Source organism: Culex quinquefasciatus, chromosome 3 (assembly GCF_015732765.1).
Source record: "Culex quinquefasciatus strain JHB chromosome 3, VPISU_Cqui_1.0_pri_paternal, whole genome shotgun sequence".
Classification (NCBI taxonomy): domain Eukaryota; kingdom Metazoa; phylum Arthropoda; class Insecta; order Diptera; family Culicidae; genus Culex; species Culex quinquefasciatus.
In genome coordinates this window covers 187,541,053-187,558,822 of record NC_051863.1, presented here as the reverse complement: position 1 = coordinate 187,558,822, position 17,770 = coordinate 187,541,053, and the positions used below count along the sequence as shown (strand labels likewise).

At 37.6% G+C, this 17,770-nt stretch overlaps 1 protein-coding gene across 1 annotated transcript in view; it reads right to left on the bottom strand.

Annotated features, from left to right (window-relative positions):
* The window catches only part of LOC6053530, a 258,989-nt gene that overhangs the window by 5,688 nt on the left and 235,531 nt on the right, over nucleotides 1-17,770 (bottom strand). The window contains 4 exon segments of the mRNA XM_038263395.1: nucleotides 15,151-15,250; nucleotides 15,297-15,420; nucleotides 15,422-15,561; nucleotides 15,623-15,734. Coding sequence (XP_038119323.1) covers nucleotides 15,151-15,250; nucleotides 15,297-15,420; nucleotides 15,422-15,561; nucleotides 15,623-15,734 — 476 coding nt within the window.

The window sequence follows — 17,770 nt, the reverse complement described above, 5'->3', positions numbered from 1 at the left end:
TTCGCCTTCCGGTCGTACACGATCCGAAACAGAACCCGGTCCGAGCAGCTGGCGGACAGGTCGAACGTGCTGTCGCTGAGCGCCAGCTGGAACGGGGCGCACTGGTCCTGGTGGTGGTGCTGGAACAAGCTGAACAGATGCATCGGCTGGCCCGGGATGACCGGCAGGGGTTTCATCGGCTGTAGCAGGTAGCGAGTGGACGCTTCGGTGAGCTTGAAGCTGGTACAGTTGGTTGAAGCGGTGGTGGATGAGATCCGGCGGAGCACGAGCAGCAGCAGGATCCGGGTCTTCCAGAAGGTGGTCATGGCTGGTAGGAGGGTTTACCGCAAGTGATAGATGAGAAGTTCGTTTCTGGCCTATGAGGAAAGGCACAACATTTCGAAATGTACCGACGGTTGGTAATTTGATTAATTTCCCAAGCGGCGCACCTACGATGATTATCCGACGCGATTGCACCCGAATCAGGGAAGCCAATTACTCTGACAATGTTAACAGTTCCTTATGACACCGACAATTTCCAGAGATGACGATTGTGCCATATATTTGACCCTTGTGGTATAACGTTTACGTCATTTAACTTGAATCTGTTTTGCCTTCCTTACCTTACTGAGGAAAGGCTATAAAATCACTCGGAAAATGAACTTTTTAATTAGACCTCCTAGACCTACCTTCATTTGTACATATCGACTCAGAATCACCAACTGAGCAAATGTCTGTGTGTTTGGCTGTATGTAGACATGTGTACCAAATCAATGTCACTGGAATATCTTGTCACAGGCTCAACCGATTTTGGCCGGAATGGTTTTAATCGATCCGTCTTAACGTCCCCTAAGTTGTTATTTAAATTCATGCAGTTTTATCTCGTATTTAAAAAGTTATGTTAAAAAAACTGTTTCATATTAAATAAAAATTATGGTAAAAAGGGTGTTTTTTTCATGAAACCCTCACATGTTATATATTTTTAGAAAGGATATGAGAAGACCTTTCTTGTGGCTTAAGAATTTTCAAGATCTGACTTACCTATCTAAAATTACAAGCAGTTTAAAAAATGGTCTGAATTTACATAACCTCAAATGGTCCCGTCTGATCGCCACGAAAAAAGCCTTGTAGAGGGATGCCATTTTCCTGAAAGGCGGTGTCTGTATAATCTTGACAAAAAGTCTGTAGAACGTCTGTTTTATACTCGTCACTTATTTTTATTAGGACCTCTCAGGTGCTTTGAGCTAATTTCTCGGTGGTGCAACATAGTGCTCAGTATCATTGAAGGATCATCATCATGGAACTCGGTGAGGACTTTCCAATTACATATTTTTTATATTATATTGTATATTTTATTTATTGTATTATTATATATCATCACACTTGACACATTCTACACAACTAATGCAATCATAAATTGGAGCGTTTGGTACGGTATGTCCACGCATCCTTCCTCCCCTGTAGATTCTGTGAAATGTGATCCGTTCTCAGAATCCTCTCTGCGGTAGACACAACGCAGTAGGGCTGGCCGCTTTAATTTTTGCAATACATTTTCGGGTGTTCTCGGATGTACTGCAATTATTAATACTGACAAGAAAAGTGCTTGGGGCGTAATCTAATCGCAAGACTTTCCAGCATGCTTTCATCGGACTGGCTGCGTTTGTGTTAGATTAGATTAGATTAGATTAGATTAGGACCTCTCAGGTGCTGCGATCACGTTAGGGGAGATCCATAAACCATGTGGACACTTTAGGAGATTGTAATCACTCTATAAATTAGAGGAAGGCACCAACCACCTAAAGGTGGATTAAGTTACGTTTTTTCCTTGATATTTTATTTGGTTGGAATTTAATTTAGAACATTCACAAAAAGGTGAAATTTGAACTTTGAATAGGGTCCTAAAGACCTATGTCAATTTTTATGTACAACGGTAAACGAACACGACCAAAATCCATTTCTGATGTTTTAGAAGACAAAAAGGCATCATTTAGAAGACAAAAAGGCTACATTTAGCATCATTTACTAAACATCATTTACTCAGTTTAGGATGGTGCAAAATCTGATACCATTTTTTTATTTTTGAGTAAATGTGAATTTGGGGAAAAAACAAAATAATGTCAAACAAAATTTCAAAAACCTTCTTTAGATGCCAAATTTTATTTGCAATTGACAATGGCTTTACACATTTTTTTTTTAAATAGATGCACCTAATATTATAGGATATATATACAGTATGTAAAAGAAGTATTTACACCCCTTGGGCACTATGCACAGTTTAAAAAGCTCATGAAAAGATGATTTCTATAAAAAGTTATATAACAAATACTATTACGAAAATAAAAAAGGTGCAAAAAAAGTTTGTACACCTTTCGAAAAATTAACATAAATAATGTTATTTGTTGACAAATCACCATAAATCCAGTCTCTCAACTCCAAATAGGCATCCTTGACTGATTAAAAAAATAATTTGGATTGAATATAAAGTTTACTAACTACTTAGTATAAAAGTTTATATAACTCTGGAAATTCTATATAAATCTTATCTAAACTTAATTTTGCAAACTTTTAACTTAAGTAAATGTCAATATATTACCATATAATTGCTAAATAAACATTTTGGAGTGGGTATAACACCGTTTTGGGGTATTTGTATCGATAGAATAGATTTTTCGTTGGAATTTCGTACAACCCGAATTACGTCGTCGGAAAATCCGCCGGCATCGAACCGGTCCACAATTCACAAGTCAACCTATGTGGCATCAGAAAGGGCATAAAATTTCCGATCTTTTGATACCCATACATCCAGGTTTTCTATAAAACCCACGTTTTTAAATACCTAAGCAAAAACGTTGTTATGGTTTCGTTTGAGCAACCTGCCAAAAATGTATGGAATTTCGTAATTTTTGTTCTCGTGGATCAAACTTACTATTTGCCCAGGTATTTAAAAACGTAGGTTTTAAAGAAAACTTAGATGTATGGGTATCAAAAGATCGGAAATTTTATGCCCTTTCCGATGCCACATAGGTTGACTTGTGAATCGTGGACCGGTTCGGATGTCGGCGGAATTTCCGACGACGTAATTCCGGGTTGGTACGAAATTCCAACGAAAAATCTATTCTATCGATACAAATACCCCCAAAACGGTGTTATACCCACTCCAAAATGTTTTTTTTTAGCAATTCTATGGTAATATATTGACATTTATTTGAATTAAAAGTTTGCAAAATTAAGTTTAGATAAGTTTTATATAGAATTTCCAGAGTTATATAAACTTTTATACTAAGTAGTTAGTAAACTTTATATTCAATCCACATTATTTTTTAATCAGTCAAGGATGCCTATTTGGATTTGGGAGACTGGATTTATGGTGATTTGTCAACAAATAACATTATTTGTGTTAATTTTTCCAAAGGTGTACAAACTTTTTTTGCACCTTTTTTATTTTCGTAATAGTATTTGTTATATAACTTTTTATAGAAATCATCTTTTCATGAGCTTTTTGTAGCAAAATGTTTGGCATGAGTTTCTGAACAAAACGTAGTACTAGGTTCCTGTCAAACTTTAAATTTTTTACATGTTTCATCACAAAATGTGCATAGTGCCCAAGGGGTGTAAATACTTTTTTTACATACTGTATTATAGGAATTATAAGTAACTATCATTAAATATTTTTTATTGAAAAAAATAACACTTCCCGAAAATTTTAACCAATAAATTCGTGTAACTTGAAAACGATGCTCTTTATCAAAAACTGTTGTCATTTTCCCTCGATACCATATTTTGCACCATCCTTAACTGTAAATGTATCTTGGTAATACAACTTTTAGTAATAAAATGTCAAATAAGAAAATTGAGACTTTTTTTCCTAGTGCCATTTTTTCTGAAAATTCCAAATCCTAACCTACCAATTTACCGAAGACAAAAAATGATTAGAAATTACAGAAAGCCTTGTATTTGACATAACTTATTATGCTAAATTACATAGAGAATTCATAGACGAAGTTTTACCCAAAAAAAAATAAACACAAAATAGCAATTCTCTCTCATTTCAGCCATTCGTTTTTTTGTTGTATTTTTTAATCCGACTGAAACTTTTTTGGCGCCTTCGGTATGCCCAAAGAAGCCATTTTGCATCATTAGTTTGTCCATATAATTTTCCTTACAAATTTGGCAGTCCATACAAAAATATTTTGATCGATTTGATGTCTTCGGCTAAGTTGTAGGTATGGATAAGGAGTACACTGAAAAAAAAATGATACACGGTAAAAAATTGTGATTTTTTATTTAACTTTTTGTCACTAAAACTTGATTTGCAAAAAACACTATTTTAATTTTTTGATATGTTTTAGGGGATATCGAATGCCAACTTTTCAGAAAATTCCAGATTTTGCAAACAATCTTTGCCAAGTTATCAATTTTTTATCAATAGTGATTTTTTTTTAAATCAAAATATTGGTCGCAAAAATTTTCCAACTTAATTTTTCGATGTAAAATCAAATTTGCAATCACAGTCTACTGAGTAACCTCGTGTGGAACGGTTGTGTTTAATTTACAGTGCTCATTGCATAGTATCCCATTTCAAACTCCAGAAGTGGACTGCACAGTGCCGCAAGAAAAAGGTGCTTACGTTGACAAAAGCGAAAAAAGTGAACATTGTGTCTGCCGAGTGCGCGCCAAATGCCACCCGACGAGGGTGGCCCCTTCTCGATGGGGCCCCCGCAGAGAGGGAAGATCCTAATAATAAGGAGAACTGACCAGGATCTATCTATGAACGATGTCTCCCCTTTTATTATCGGGAAACATCTTAGTGATCACGTCGGGGAGCTGACAAGCCTCAGACTCCAGAAGGATGGTTGTTATCACATTGAGTGCAAAACTGAGAAGCAGGTTAGTAGTCTGCTTAATCTGAAACGACTCGAAAATGGTCTGAACATCGAAATATCTGAGCACCCCACCAGGAATTACTCAAAAAATATTATCTCTTCATTTGAGCTTAAGGGCTTAAATGACGAAGAGATTTTACTTGAGCTCAAGAAAACCTATCCAATGATCGAAAAGGTCAAACGATTTAATAAAAAGGTAGATGGAAAGGTGACTCCCACAAACACATTTCTGCTAACCTACAACACGCCAAATCCGTTAACCGAAATAAAAATAGCATTCAACCTGATCAAGACTAGGACTTATTACCCTAGCCCGTTCAGGTGTTTTAATTGCCTGGCTTTCGGGCATGCTACGGAAAAATGTAAAAGAGAGAAAAAATGTGCCAGATGTAGCGAAAACCACCATGAGGGGGTTTGTGTGTCTGAAATTAAATGCGCGGTGTGCAAAAATGCACATCATACATTAGACCGCGAATGCCCAGCGAAAATCAAAGAAACCAAGATCATCAAGTTGAAATTTGATAAAAATATCGCATTTAAAGATGCAAAAATCCTGGTAGAAAAAGAATCCAAAAGCGGATATGCTGATGCCTGCAAAAAATCACTTTCACTAGATGATAAAAAACAAAAAGAAGATCAAAAAAAGTATGAAAAAACAATTGACGATTTAACTGAAAAAATTAAACAACTTGAAGCGATGGTGGAAGAATTACAAAAAGACCTAGAAAAAGCATTAAAAGCAAAAAAACTGGAATCTGATGAAAGGAAAAAAGCAGAAAGGGAATATGACTCCTTGGTTAAAAAATGCAACAAGCTTGAAGATAAAATTAAAACATTCTCGCTGCTGGGAAAGTTTCCCAAGGAAAAAACCCTATCACCAAAAAGGAAAACCAAAAAAATGCTACCACTCATAAATGAAAAAACCCCGATTAATTCTGATGAAGGAACGGACATGGACGACGAATAAAAACCAAAAATCAACACAACAAAAATGACCAACCAAACAAAAAACATTAAATGTCTGGATAAAATAATAACGTGGAATATACAAGGGATTAACACAAGCAAGCAGGAATTATCGATATTACTAAAAGAGGAAAACCCTGTGGCTATATGTCTACAGGAAACAATGTGCAAAGATGAACGTCAGTCAAAAATAAATGGATATCAAACTATACACAAAAAAAGAACTGCTGGAGCAAGAGCAGCAGGTGGAGTACTAATTGGAATCAAAAATGAATTCACTTTTCAGGAAATAGATATCACAACCACTGATAATATTGAAGCAATCGCAGCTTACATCGAGCCCCCAGTAAACCTCAACTTGGTTAATATTTACATACCACCGGATAAGAAAATCGATAAAAAGGACCTACAAGAAGTAATAGACCAAGTTAAAAAGCCTCTCATTATAATGGGGGACTTTAACGCTCATAACCAATTATGGGGAGCCACAAAAACCACTACAAGAGGAAAAATCATAGAAGAGATACTTAATGACAACAATCTAAATGTTATGAATGATGATGAAATAACCTACATAAGCAACTCAACAGGAGTAAATCCATACTTGACCTAATTATTTGTTCAAGTAACCTTAGTGGAGACATCGAAGTATCAGTAATGGATGACAACTATGGAAGCGACCACTTCCCTGTGACTACAACATTATTAAAAAACCAGTATGAAGAAGCTGCACAGTCGAGCAAATGGAATATCGAAGATGCAGACTGGGAAACATATCAAAATACCATACAATTTGATAATAAAGAAGACCCGCAAGAGCAAATAGAGGAAATAACAGAAAAAATCATCAAAAGTGCAGAAATAGCCATCCCAAAGAGCACTACAAACAGTAACAGGAAAAAAAGAGTCCCATGGTGGAACAAAGAAGTGGAAATCGCCATTAAAAAAAGGAAAAAAGCATTGAGAGCTTTGCGTAAGGCTAACAAAGATAGTGAGGACGGAAAATTAAAACTACAGGAATTCCAAAATAAAAGAAATGCCGCCAGAGAGCTTGTTATAAAAGCTCAAAAAGAATCATGGAAAAAATTTGTCGAAACATTCAATGTGAACACCACTTCTAAAGAAATGTGGAACAATTACAGAAAACTGAAAGGAAAAAGTAAAGGAACACTCATTCGTGAAATTAAAAATCAAGATAGAAAAGCAGTAACAAACCAAGATATTGCCAATGAATTAGCAAAAGCTTTTGGTAAAATATCAAGTAATGAAAATTACAGCAAAGATTTCATTAACCAGAAAAATCTCAAAGAAAAACAAGGTATCATTATCCCAACAGATGAGGCTGGATATAACAACGAATTTACAATGATTGAAATGGACGAAGCACTTGAAAGTACAAAAGGCTCATCACCTGGACCTGACGGAATCCACTATGACATGATTAAAAAGTTACCTGTGGACTGCAAAATTAAATTGTTAAAGGCATACAATCACTTATGGAATACAGCAACATACCCAAAAACATGGAGAAAAGCGACGGTAGTACCAATATACAAAGGAAAAGGAGAAAAAAATAACCCTAACAATTATAGACCAATTTATCTAAACAGCTGTCTGGGGAAACTACTAGAACGTATGGTGAATAACAGACTAATGTTTGTAATGGAATCGCGAAACCTAATTTATCAACACCAATATGCATTTCGAAAAGGAAAATCGACAGTCGATTATCTAACGGAACTTGAGGACACAATAAGAGAAGGAATGAGTAAAAATTACTTTACTCAAGCCGTCTTCCTGGATATTAAAAAAGCATATGATACAACATGGAGACACCTAGTCCTTGAAAAACTAGTTTCATGGAATATAGGCGGGAAAATGGTTAACTACATACAGAAAATTCTAAAGGAAAAAACATTTCGTGTGAAAGCAAACGGAGTCATGTCAAAGGAAGTAACCATGGACACCGGATTATGCCAAGGTTCGGTGTTAAGTGTTACTCTATTTTTAATTGCCATTAACACAGTTACAGAAGAAACGAACCAAAACATTAAAACAATAATATATGCAGATGATGTGGCTCTGATAGCTACCGGAAGATCCAACAAAGAGACAAGTGAAGTGTTACAGAAAGCCATGGTTGAAATCGAGAAATGGGAGAAGAGGACTGGATTCCAAATATCTGCCGAAAAAAGTGCAACAATCATATTCAAAAAACCTCGAATGAAAAATCCAGATGTGGAGTTCAATATCAAACTAAATAACAAAATCATCCCAAGAATCAGACAGCACAAATGCCTTGGAGTTATATTGGACCAAACTCTTAACTACAGAAAACACATCGAAAAGACTGCAGCAGAATGCCGTCAAAGACTCAATTATTTAAAATACATCTCCAATCAATCGTGGGGTGGAGACAGAAAAACACTAACAAAAATATACAAATCAACAATAGAAGAAAAAATGCTTTACGCAGCTGCACTTATATCTGGTACAAACGAGAAGGATCTTGACCCATATACTAAAGTACAAAATCAAGCCATGAGACAAATCACCGGGGCCTTCCACACAAGTCCTATTAAAAGTTTGCAAGCTGAATTGGGCATGATTGATATAAAATCTGTAATAAAGCAAAGAACGATAAGCTATGCAGTAAAAACGGGCAAAACAGCAAGCAATGATTTGGACAACGTTGATGATACAACCGAAGCTTACTCCAGCGACAGCTCAGGCGAAATGTGGAACGAAAGTCCACCGATTGCAGAAAATAACCTAACAAACAGAGCAGAAAATTACATGACAGAATTAAGCATTAAATTGCCAAAAGTATGCTGCTTCAAGATACCAAAATGTCAACCGTGGGAAAAAAAACCATTAAACATTGATAAATTCCTTAAAGCCAAAAAAGACCAAAACGCAAGTGATCTGGAATTGTGCAATCTATTCTTACAAAGAAAAAACAACAAATACAAATTTAGCGACATGATCTATACCGATGGATCGAAAATAAATGACAGAACGGCATATAGCGTGGTGCATAATGAAGGAGTTATTCGGAAAAGAATTAACGGCCAAAGCAGTATATTCCATGCAGAAAGTGCAGCAATAGTAGAAGCTCTACATTGGATAAATCATCAGTCAGCAATCAAAGACTATGTGATCTGCACTGACTCTCTGAGCGCCATTAGCAATTTGGCAAAAGCCAAAACAAAAAATTACTTTAAAGACAGAGTCCACAGACTCAATACCCAAATTTCCAGAAAAGGATCAGCCGTAACATTCATGTGGGTTCCTAGCCATCTAGGAATACTGGGCAACGAAAGAGCCGACAAAGAAGCGAAAGAAGCCACCAAAAAACTAACAATTGACCAAAACGAAATCCTCGCAGAAGAAACCAAAAAAATTATCATGAACAAAATTACAATTAATTGGCAACACGAATGGACCAGAATCCAAAACAACAAGCTAAGAGAAATTAAAAACACCGTTCAAATGTTCAAAAATACAATTATGGAAAACAGAAAGGATGACGTAATCCTCACTAGAATGAGAATTGGCCACTCAAAAATTACACATAAGCATTTACTCGAAAAAAGTGAATGGCCAAAGTGCCAACGATGCAACCAAGCACTAACGATTAAACACATAATCGTTGACTGTATTGGATTTGCAACGGAAAGGAAAAAAAACAGCATACCAGCAAACCTCAGGGAAGCCCTGGCTGACGATGCTGAAAAAGCAAATAATATGATTAAATTCATTAACAGCATAAAGCTGAGAAACGAAATTTAAATCCCTGATTGAAGCAAAAGTGATACCAAAAATCAACTATAAATGGGTCGATAACCACAAATACCATATCATACAAAGTCACACTTGCAACAGGAGAGGACCACAGCCAATCGTGGAGGAGAACACCCAGCAGAAAAGGACAGCATCCAAGAGAAGAGATCATCATGGGACACGACCAGAGCAAGGAGGAACAAGTTAAACAAATAGGTGACCAGCAGGTCACCGTAATAGAAAACCAGGAGGTCCACACGGAGGCGCTAGAGCAGTCTGGCGTGAAGATAACAATAATACTAATAATAGTGGCTTTGCAGCTAGTGCTAGCCATCCTGAAACATATCAAGAAGAAATTCCAAAAAAGCGCAGTTCAAGCTGCCAGAACTATTGTCCTGGAGCAAACTGCTTAGGTTCAAGTAAGAAAAGTGTGTTTAACAGAAAAACCCCTCATCCAGAGGCGAAAACATATTATGTAAAGCCTCTTTAATTTTCAATAAAAAAAAAAAAAATTTGCAATCAAAAGGTACTTTAGTGAAATTTTGATAAAGTGCACTGTTTTCAAGTTAAAGCCATTTTAGGTAACTTTGTTTGAAAATAGTCGCTGTTTTTAATTTTTTTAAATCAGTGCACATGTTTGCCAACTTAAAAAAATATATATTTTTGGAAAGCTGAGAAAATTTTCTATCATTTGCTTTTTTGAACTTTGTTGATACGACCTTTAGGCTGGTACAAATATTTTTAAAAGTTTTTGTCCCCCCCCCTTCAAAATTGGCCCGAAAAATCAGGGGGCAAAAAAAATATTTTTACAATAAACTTCAAAATTTCAATGAAAATTCAAGTGCAACCAGCTGAAATCAAATTAAAATACTTTCTCCTGCTTTTAAAATCATTTTTAGCATGTTTGGGTTTATTAAAAAATCTTAAGATTTTTTGAAAATTTTCGATGCAAAATCTTTTTTTTCGATACAATTTTTGTTTTTGTCAGATCTTAGATTTTTGAAAACTAATGATTGCAAAACAACTGAACTAGTGTAAAATGCATTTTAAAACACTTTTTCATTTAAATGTGAAGACTATGGCTTGTTATTTAAATTTTTAATTTTTTATTTTTTTGCCCCCTTGACCTCGGCCAGGGCCGAGGGAAAAAAAACTTTTTTAAATATTTGCATCGGCCTTAGTGACTAGAAAACGGTGCATTTTTTTTTTAATCAAAATCAAGAGTACTTTTTGATTGCAAATTTGATTTTACATCGAAAAATAAAGTTGAAAATTTTTGCGATCAATATTTCGATTTTTTGAAAAAAAAATCTGTATTGATTAATAAATTCAAAACTGGGTCAATTTTTTTTTTTTTTTTGCACAACCTGGAAAATTCTGAAAAGTTGGCATGTGATGTCTCCTAAAACATATTAAAAATTGAAAAAAATTAAAAATTGTTTTTTTTTTTGCAAATCTAGTTTTAGTGACAAAAAGTTAAATTAAGAATAACCATTTTTTTACCTTGTATAATTTTTTCAGTGTAGTCCTTATCCATACTTACAACTTTGCCGAAGACACCAAATCGGTCAAAATATTCCTTCAAAAGATACAGATTTTTGAATTTTCATACATCATTTATGTATGGACAGCTGCCAAATTTGCAAGGAAAATGATATGGACAAACTAATGATGCAAAATGGCTTTTTTGGGCACACCGAAAGCACCATAAAAGTTTCAGCCGGATTAAAAAATACAAAAATTAAAATTAAAAAAAAAATACCGATCTCGTAGAGAATTGCTCAAAATTAAAATTCTTGAAACAAATTTTTTCGGGGATATGGAATTTTCGGGAAAATGATTTTCCTTGTAGTCCTTTCCTCTCTTCGCTCGCGCTCTCGCTCTCATTTCAAGTAAGCAATTTGTTTATCAGGCGTATGAATGCGAACGACGCGGTGGTAAATTCAATTGTTGTGTTGTTTTTTTCGTTGCCAAGTCGTTTTACATCTTGCTCGCGGGCAAATATGACTCGCGAGCTGGCCCGTTCACGAGCGGAGGAGAGCATGAGCAAGATACTCTCGGCAGCTCGGGACTCATAGCGAAAACTCCAGAGAGGGGAATATTTATCGCGAGAGCTTATGAGCTAATAGTTCGTTTTCCAGGGATCAACTTCGACGAAGACAGCGAAGTGGTTCAACAATTTGGGAAAAAAATCAAAAAGTTTAGATCGTTATTTTGATGCGACAGCCGGTTGACACACACGAAGTTAATACGAGAGAATGCCGAGCACAACCATCAAACAGTCGGGCGACACGATAACACATGCTCTTACTTGTTTTCCATCTCTTTCTTGCTTGTGTGAGTAAGTGTGGTGACAGCAATCATGGGCCAAATTCTAACAAACGAGCTCTGCACGATTGAAAGAGGTGGTTGTTTGTTATGATCTATCAAAAGGGGTTTCTCTTTTTGTTTGTCCAGCTTAGGGCCAATACGCACCTCCCAAGAAAAGGGTTCAGGAAATGGCTTCACGAACAGCAGAACAAAGTAGAGGGAACTATTTCTTGAGGCTTTTTTTTACCCTCTCTGGCTTGCCTTCGCTGCCGCTGTTGCACATTTAATTTTTTTTTCTTGACCGGTTCCATCCGAAGTGCGCATACCGCTTTAAGTATGACTCCTAAACTGCCCATGATCGCATAAATGTCCCATATGCATTTTCATCGTTTTTGAGTTAATGATGCAGTTTGGTTCAAAATCGTGTGCTCTTTCCGAAAAGCCTATAACATCCAGTACTTTGTTCTAGAAATCAGGAGGAACTCCAGTTTTTTCACGAAAACTTAACACATAGCCTTATGTGTGGGACAAACTTCAAATGAGTTTTTCTCAGTTTGCTGTTTTTGCATATGGGACATTTATGCGAACATGGGCAGTAAACTACTTTAAAGCGATCTACAATTTTTAAACCCAAGTTGGCGGCCAAGATAAAAAAACGAAAAACGAAACTATTGGCACTACGCCCCCCGGGGCATGGCCTTCCTCTAACGTGGGATTTCTGCTCCAGCGCCTCTGACGAGACAGGAGAAACCGGGACCGACGTTTTACTTCACCATCCGATAGAAGCTCAGTGGATAAGGCGGGAATCGAACCCGCGTCTCATAGCATCATCGGGATCGGCAGCCGAAGCCGCTACCCCTGCGCCACGAGACCCACGATAGCGATTATAAAATATTGTGGGAATATTGAGAATTTGGTAATAAACTTTGACTAAAATGGAACCGCAGAACTGAAATTAAAAATGTTAAAAGTACGAAAATTAAAACAAATCATAAAAATTGTTTGTTCATAAAATGATTATCCGTTCACTTTTAAAAGTCGCCTGGGTTCTCCGGGGCTATACGGGCGAAGCCTTGGTAGCAATCAAATTGACCAAGATTATTGAATTGACCATTGTGGCACATGCTACAAGCCCGTTAGGCTCTGTTATGTTAAGTAGACGAAATCTTCCAAATACTTAGTACAAACGCAACGATTTCTCAAGAACAATTTTCTGTTGAGTAAACCGTAATTTCTCTACAAACAATGCTGACTGCACCAACATGTCCCTGAATGATAAAACCATGCTCACACTGTTAGAACAACAATGAAACCGTCCACGAGTGCTATCATACTGTTTCCGTTAATGGTCCTCCGCTTTGGATCCTCTCAAACCCAGCCCGATTGCGAGCTGTACGATTGCTCTATTGCCAGACCATCGAACAGTTCCGCCAACTCAAACTGTACCTTTGACCAGCTCAACAAGGTGGGAATGCATCTCGTCCAATTCCATCCGGCGCGCACCGATTCCATGGGAGCGTTCCTGGACGCAGCCGCTAGTGTGCAGAACGCCAGTTGCCTGCGCTTGACCGCTTCGCTCACGCTGACCGTGAACATGACGGAAACATATTCGCTGAATTTCATGTGCGATGGAACCCCGCCATTCTTCTCTACAGGATTCCTCCTGGAGGGCGGATGTCTCCGGTTCTACCATAGTATTGATCTGCGAAAATGCACCGTCTTCCGGCGGGAACGGCTGAGAATTACGAACCACGTCGATGGGTTGACGGTGGCGAATTTGGACTCCACCGGTGGGTTGATTGCGCAGGCTAAATTTACTTTCGGAAATGCTTCAACCGGGAAGCTTGGAACGTGTGACTGCAGCATATTTGAAAAAATCGCCGCCAAGTACAACGGTTGTTCAAATGCTGACCGTCACGGCTATTCGGAGAACTTGGCGGAAAAATATTTCGCCTTTGGCCTCGTGGTCGTACTTTTGGTAGCCTTTGTAACGGCGATTGTGGTGCTAACATCATCGAAAGTATAATAAGTTTATTACTGAAAGGAATTAAAAGACAATCTCTTTAGGTTAACTCAATATCAAAGATCAAAGTATGTGAAGAAGTTGTGTTCTTGGGATTGAGATGGAGTAGATTTGAACTCATATCCATAGATTGGTAGCAGAGGCCGCTACATGGAAAAATATTTGACCATCAATCAGTTGGTTCATTGAGCAACCCCAGCTGATCCGTCAATATCGGAATGTCACAACACTAATGTCTCTTCAAACAATGCGGACTTCTCCCAAATATCCCTGCATGAATCACACAATGTTATAGCAACAATGAAGCCGTCTACAAGTTTTGTCATACTTCTGCTGTTGCCAAAAATGGTGCTCCGGGTTGGAACAACCCAAATCCCAGCCAGTTGTGATCTATACGATTGTTCTATTGCCAGACCATCGGACCGATCAGCCAGCTCAAACTGTACCGTTCGGCAGTTTGAAAAGTTTGCAATGAATCCTACCCAGGACTATCCGGCGCAAACCGAGTCCATGGGAGCGGTTCTGGACGTGACCGCTAGTGTTCGAGACAAGAGCTGCCTTAGACTGATCGCTTCGCTTACGTTGACCGTGACGAAGGCGGAAACATTTTCGTTGAATTTCATCTGTAATGGAAGCACGTTCTTCTCGAAAGCATTCCTCTTGGAGGACGAATGTCTACGGCCATACCCCGATATTAACCCGCGGAAATGTACCGTCTTCCGACGGGAACGGATCAGAATCACGGACAACGCCGATGGATTGACGGTGGCGAACTTGGACTCCACTGGCAGATTGATTGGGCAAAGTCAATTCACATTGGCAAATGCTTCGACTGGGAATCCTGAAGTATGCGACTGCAGAATGTTTGAGAAAATCACGAAAAAATACGACGAATGTATTACTGCCAATTATCATGGAATCACGAATAGTTTGGTGGAAACATATGTTTCCTTCAGTATTGTGGGCATACTTCTGATTGCCTTCGTGACGGCAATTTTAGTTCTCACATCTTCTAATGTAGAGTAAATTTCGCTTTTTTTGTTAAGGAAACCTATGGCGCATTGATTGTTTTGAAAAAGTAATCTAGAAACTAAATAAACTCGAACAATAAAATGCATTTCGAACCTAAACACAAGGATTTTTGCTGAGCGCTTAGTTCCAACGTTTTCTTACCCAAGCATCGTCAAAACCATCAAACACACTTACCGGAATCGTCCGAACCCAGGCTGGTCAGATCTTCCCGCTTTTTGGCGTCACTTTCCTTCCGACTCAACGCTCCTCCCCGCCCTCGGCCTTGTCCGTCGTCCTCGTTCCAGGTACTACAAATGAAAAGTCAACATATTTAGTCCAACCAAACCTCCCTTCCGGCATCGCCATCACTTACCTAGCGCAGATCCAGGCCCGCTCCCGTCCAGTCCGGCCCCACTGCTCCGATTGCTGCTGGTTCCGCTACTGCTGCCGCTGTCCGCGCCGTGACCCCCGCGTCTGCACCGCCGTCGGCGTGTTGGTCGGGTTCGTCGACGACGACTGGATGATCTTGGTGCACATGGTCGCGCCGAGGATCGAGTTGGTGCACAGGGTGTTTTCCGATTCGGCACTTGGCGACGATACTTCGACCTGCGGAACAAAGAGCGATTAGAATCTGGTTGCTTGGGGACGATATGCGGAAGGTTCTTACCTCTGGTATCCGCTGCAGGGCACTGTCTAAACTTCGGTTGCGATGGTGCTGGGTCATGTTGATTCGAGTGTTGGTCACCTGTGACACTGGAGGTAATAGGATTCCCATTGATCTGTGGAAGAGAGCAGACAGCAAGAGTTCGGCTTAGTCTCGGATCGAGCAGATTAAGGATTTATGTTTAATGACGGTGCGACCTTCACAAAGTCGCGAATTATTGCGTCGGTTTATTTTGCTTTCACTTGAATTAAGTGCTGCACCGAGCGCAATAAACCACCCTGAGGCAGTAAATTTCGTAACAGGAACGTCGAAGTCGATACATTTAAGCTAGTGGGATAATTTCCGTTTTTGCTAGAGTGCAAATGTTTACCTAAAAATTGAACGCCCTCTTCTCCTTGGGAAATCCCGTCAATAATGTACAACATTGTACTCTAGCAAAACCAACGACCAGACCGGATGATAATATTTCAGAATGGTGTGCAGAAATAAACCAGACTTTATGCGATGTCGGCGCGTAAATAACGGAGCGTCGCGATCACACCCCACAGGGGAGGAGGGTGGAGGAAATGTTGCAAGAATCGTCTTGCGTGTTGGAAGAGAGCAGAAAGATGGTGGTTCCCACGGAGCCGGGGCAACTACCAGGGCAGGGCCGTAGCCAGGATTTTTGTTCGGGGGGGGGCTTGGGTGCAAAAATTCAAGGAGTATAAAAATCAGCAAATCATTTATACCATCACTTGGTTTGTGGTATAATTATTGAGATGAATTGTAAAATTTTAATGTAATGTATGCAAAAAGTTTTCGAAGATTTTCATATTAAGTTATCAATGTATTTATTGAAGAAACTCGTTCGTCATTTTTTTCTTTATTTTAACAGCTAGTTTGTATTAAAGGAGTAGAGAAAGTGTTTTTTAACATTTTCTTGAATTGTTTAATTGTAATCCAATTTCGTGATAAACGTCGCTAAATTTAAAATATACTTAACTTGAATCAAATTTTTGAAAGCATAATTTTTTTTTAAAAGAAATATCGATTTATCTAACCATAAGTATTATGTTTTCTGTATTTTATACTGAGAGAAATTTTAAACCGTCTGGATTTACATTTTCAGCTGTGTGATAATTGTGATGGTTTATCTTACATTTTTAATTTTTTCTAGCACAACATAAAACTCATAACTGGAATATTTGTTTTTCTTAAAATTTTATAAACAAACTTAAACAATGTTTTATTTTTATTGTTCTTAGCTATTGAAGCCATTTCATATTTTGCGAAGCTCCTGGTGCTCTAAAAAATAAATAATTTTAATGAAATACAAAAAAATATAATCGTTGAAATTTCAGCTTCTGAAGTGTCTCCATGGCAACAAAAAAAATACGTCGAATCTCAAGTTTACATCAACTGAGTTTACATGTGATTCATTTTTTCCGTGTCGAGTAAATTCACTTTTTTTTCTGTGTAGGCCTATAATAAATATATATTTGAAGAAAAAAAATCAGTGCCTGTGTTTAATTTTAATGTGTTAAAAAATTTAGATAAAATGTATTAAATTAATTTTTAACGCCAAAATATTCACTGGAAGAGTTGTTAATAATGCATATGTAACCATTTTTAAATGCATATGTAACCGTTAAAATTTTCCTCGATTGCATCAAACATTAAAACGAATCATGTTTAACTTTAATATTCCGACTAAACGCCATTTTCAAATTCATTACTCATTGTATTCTGAAAATTGGTCCAGAATTTGAGCAAAAATAAAATTTTAAAACATGACAAAAAAATTTAATCGGATCTCAATTCTAAAGATAATTTTTTAATAAAATTTTAATCTATATACATTAGGGTGCCCACAATATGGGACTTTTTTCCAAACCTCGCTCCACAAGCTGAATATTGTTCCTTGAGCTATTTTAGAACTCTGGGCCAAATATGAGCAAAATCGGTCAACATTTACCCATTGATACTCGGAGGTGAAGTTTGTATGGGAAAAATCGAAAAAATGTATGGGAATCCCAAGTTTCTTACGGTTTGGTCTACATGGTGCGCTACTACCATCCAAATATTCTCAAAAGTGAGATTCTTATCGGAAATTTAATGCTCTACAACTTTGTAGAACACACCAAAGCTGTAAAACTTGATCCTGAAAAGTTA